This window comes from Taudactylus pleione, unplaced genomic scaffold (assembly GCF_031769625.1).
Source record: "Taudactylus pleione unplaced genomic scaffold, aTauple2 ptg001958l, whole genome shotgun sequence".
Taxonomy (NCBI): domain Eukaryota; kingdom Metazoa; phylum Chordata; class Amphibia; order Anura; family Myobatrachidae; genus Taudactylus; species Taudactylus pleione.
Window position 1 is genome coordinate 111,334 of NW_028286354.1, and position 4,232 is coordinate 115,565.

Here is a 4,232-nt window from a genome sequence, read left to right on the forward strand (position 1 = left end):
ACTGATTCTCGATGGTTTTACACCATTAGTAATTAACTATCAACCACTGATACCATTGCTGTTGATGGTCATCACTAGGTACATTTACCCCTGGCTACATAACACAGGAGGGGCTTAGCTGTAGCTCCACCCACTACAGCATTTTATTGGCTGAATGTTTCACCAATCAGATTCCCCTCCCTGTGATGTCACCAGTCTCTGGACAGAATCTTTAAGGTAATTTCTCCCAGGTCCTGACTCTCCCAGATATAGTTATACACCCTCCTCCCCGCCCTACCCATAATGCAGCATGAAGGGGCTCAGTGAGGGCGGCAGTGTAGGTGTGTAAGTGTCTGATGGGGTCACACAGAGAATAAAAGGACAGCTGTCCTGCCTCATAATCCAGGTATACCCTCACTCTGTCATAGGGGATATTGTCAGGTAACTGGATCTCTGTACTGTCATGTATCACTGAGTACTGATTATACCTACACACACACCAGGACTTGTTATTATATCCAATGTATGACTGACGTCCTCTCCTGTCTATACTGGGATAACACATCCCCACCATCCACCTCACTGATTTACTGACATCCACTTCCCAGTAATGTCGCCCTGAGGAGAATCCCCTGGTGCTTATTACCTGATAATACAGAAATCTCTCTGGTGTTACTGGGTGATTCTGGTTTATATCTGACCTGGATGCAGTTTTCCTGTCACCTGATATCTGTATATTATTACCAGCTGTGGTTACATCCAGTAATAGGTCTGTAGCTTCCTGCACATAGACCCCTGTATTTATACCTGTTATTATATCAGATAATGTCTGTAATGTCCCAGAGATGAGACCCACATCCAGATCTCCTGCACCATGGACCTGGTTATCATGTCTCTCTGTGTCCTCAGTATCACACAAGTCACCTGTGTCTGGTTCCTGTAAGACAGTCACTGGATCACACATGTTACACAGCTCCTCAATGTGACGCATCTTCCTGGACAGCTCGTCCTTCTTTATTTCCAGCTGCTGGATCAGATCAGAGACTGAGAGTGAAACGCGCTGTTCCTGTCTGGAGATCTCACTCAGGACTCTCTTCTCCAGGTCTTCCAGCTGTCTCCTGATGTCTATAAACAGGGCAGTGACTGTCTCTGTTACACCAGCTGCTTTTCCCTGATCTTCTCTCCTGCGCTCCTGCAGACTCGGGACTCTTTTCTCAGCCTCCGCTCTCTTAGTGGTCAGTTTCTGCAGAACATCTCTCAGCATCTTCTTCTTCTTCTCAGAGGCCTCATCCAGCGACTCCACCTGATGTCCTTTGTGTTCCCCAATCAGACAGCAGGACACACAGATACAGGCAGCGTCTTTAGTGCAGTAATACTCCAGGATCTTCTTATGGACGGAGCATTTTCTGTTCCCCATGGAAGTGATGGAATCAGATAAGACATGTTCTGGGGATGAGTTGTCTGTCCCCCAATGGCGAGTTCCCTCTTCTGGAATAGAGCGGACATGTTCTGCTATGTTGCAGAGCTTCCTATTTTTCTCCAGAGCAGGACGCTTTCGATACTCTTTTCTGCATTCAGGACACTTATAAACTCCAGACTCTTTCTGTAAATCCAGCTCATGATCAATACAGACCCTGCAGTAGTTGTGGCCACATCTCAGGGTTACAGGATCTGTATAAATGCTCAGGCAGATGGAACAGACCATCTCCTGCCTCAGATCAGCAAGCGCCATTGCTTGCAGCAGGAGAGAGAAATGAAAGTGAACTCTGACACTCAGATACCAGTGGGGTCACATTCTGCACACAGGGCGAGGCTTAGTTTATCACTCAGATTATATCTACAGTACAGTACAGGCTCAGTTATACTAAGGGACACAGATAATACATAAAGACAAAGGAACCTATTTTTCAAAATTATTGTAAAATAAATACTATTGCTGCATCCTCCCCCTGCCTCCACATGGTACCCTACTAGTCAGGGGTGGAACACCGCAATCCCCAATATAAAATTTGGGGATAGGACCTGGTGTTACCTGTGTACTGTGCTCCTGAGCATGCGATTGGTCGGTGAATGCGCAGTGAAACATGGATTGTGCCCGAATGGTGGTCTGACATTGCTGTGCCCCCCTCCCCCCTGGGCCCCGTAGTGGTCCCCCACACTCAAACCAGCTGCCATTTATTCTATATTGGCTATACATGTTTTGCTAATGTACACGGCATAGCTATTGATTATTGTTTTTATTTTTATGTATCATGTATACAGGCCTTCAGGGGCAAATTATACATAGGGACTGGGGCACTGCAGCCTCCCCCCAGTAATATCTGCTACCCACAGGGACTGCTTAGTGGTGGCACTGGCTTCTCATTGCTGATCACAGCCGGACAGACCATCCAAGGGTGAGGTGGTATCTCCCCCTGCGACTTCCAGTCCGGACTACAATAGCAGAGAGAGTGCTGCCCATCAAGGGCATTTTAAGAGAGGAGGGGGCCTGTGTGCAGTCTCTGTTTGGGGTCCCCCCTCTCTGGCAGTTATTCTAATTTACTGCCAAAATCTACTGTGCTTGCATGGACCGCCGGTAAAATAGCGCCTTATTCGTTTCGGCGCATGCGCGTGTCACAGAGAAAATGTCCGCCACCATATTACCTGCACAGCAGCCCCTCTGGAGCAGTGATTCCCAACCTCGGTCCTCAAGGCACTATAACAGTCCTGGTTTTAGTGATATCCATGATTGTGCACAGATGGTTAAATCAATATAACTGAGGTACTAATTAAGTAACTTGTGCTTTAGTATGGCTATCCCTAATACCTTGACTGTAAAGCTGGCCACACACTAGACCAACTTTCATCCAACCATCCAACTAGTTGATTGGTTGGAATGAAAATCTGGTAACGTATGGGAGTAACTGATGATCAGCAATTTGCTCCTAAATGCCAGAAAACAGATGAAAATGGTGTCAGACAAGTTTGTTAAATGATTGAAACAAACAATTGGTTCAAACAACAGTTTTTGTCCATTTTCCGGCGTTTGGGAGCAAATTGCTGATTGTCATTTACTTTCATACTGTACCAGATTTTCATTCCAACCAATCAACTAGTTGGCTGTTTGGCTGTAAAGGCCCCCATACATCAGCAATTGATTGCAGCAATCGTGCAATTTGCAATCGATTGTGCATATTACTCTTTCCCTTTTTCAATCGATTGTGGCAATTCTGCAATCGATTGAAAAAGGGAAAGATTTTTATACACAATTGATTGCAAATTGCACGATTGCTGCAATCAATTGCTGATGTATGGGGGCCTTAAGCTGGTCTAGTGTGTGGCCAGCTTTAGTGTGCCTTGAGGACCGTGGTTGGGAACCCCTGCTCTGGAGACTGCAGAAAATGTAGATACTCCCCTGCTTCCCATGGGGAGCCACTCCCCTGCTAATACAGCAGCCTTACCTGGCTTCTAGGTGATGCAGTCCCTAGAATCCAGCCAAGCAGCACTTGACTTAAGCCACGCCCTCTTATTTAGGAATCGCCCCTTTTTGCTCCACCTCCCAGTGACATCAGCTGTCAATCACTGGGATGACAGGGGGAAGAGGGCTGCATAGACTGCAGCCTATGACGTGCATACCCCCCGGCCTGATAGGTTAGGAGCCGCTGATGCAAGACCTATATAATATATAATATATACAGCACATGCTATTGCTATCCCCTAATAGACTAAACATTTATTTTAAAGTACAGCTTTTAGCTTTAATAGTTTTCTTATAAACTCAGTTTGTTATTATACATTAAAATATTAAGGTCCTATGGATAACACACGCGCAGATTATCACACAGACGTGGACAAATTTGTTGGTATCTTCCACAGAAAAAAGAAGAACCCGTATTTTTCACTGATATAACTTGAAAGTGGGAGGGGCTGGGCTGCACATCCTGTTATTAAACATGATAATAGGTGCTACCATGCTGAGACCTGTAGTTCTACAGCAGAAAAGTAGGCGCACACTATAAGCACTAAAGGTGCATACACACGTAATGATATTTTGAACGATTTAATTATAACTAGGGGTGTGCACCGGCCACTTTTCGTGTTTTGTGTTTTGGTTTTGGATCTGGATCTTTCTTCGTGTTTTGGATCTGGATTGGTTTTGCCAAAACCACCCTTCCGTGTTTTGGGTTCTGGGTTTTGTGTTTTGGATCTGTATTTTTTTTAAAAAAAGCATAAAAACAGCTAAAATCACAGAATTTGTAGGTTTTTCTGCTCCT

The 4,232-nt window shown here is 45.2% G+C and overlaps 1 protein-coding gene across 1 annotated transcript; it reads right to left on the bottom strand.

Moving 5' to 3' along the window:
* Positions 1-211: 211 nt before the first annotated feature.
* On the bottom strand, positions 212-1,711 carry LOC148436088 (E3 ubiquitin-protein ligase TRIM39-like). Its single transcript, XM_088465352.1, has one exon. The coding sequence runs from the start codon at positions 1,709-1,711 to the stop codon at positions 212-214; it is 1,500 nt and encodes a 499-aa protein (XP_088321478.1).
* Between the last annotated feature and the right edge of the window lie 2,521 nt (positions 1,712-4,232).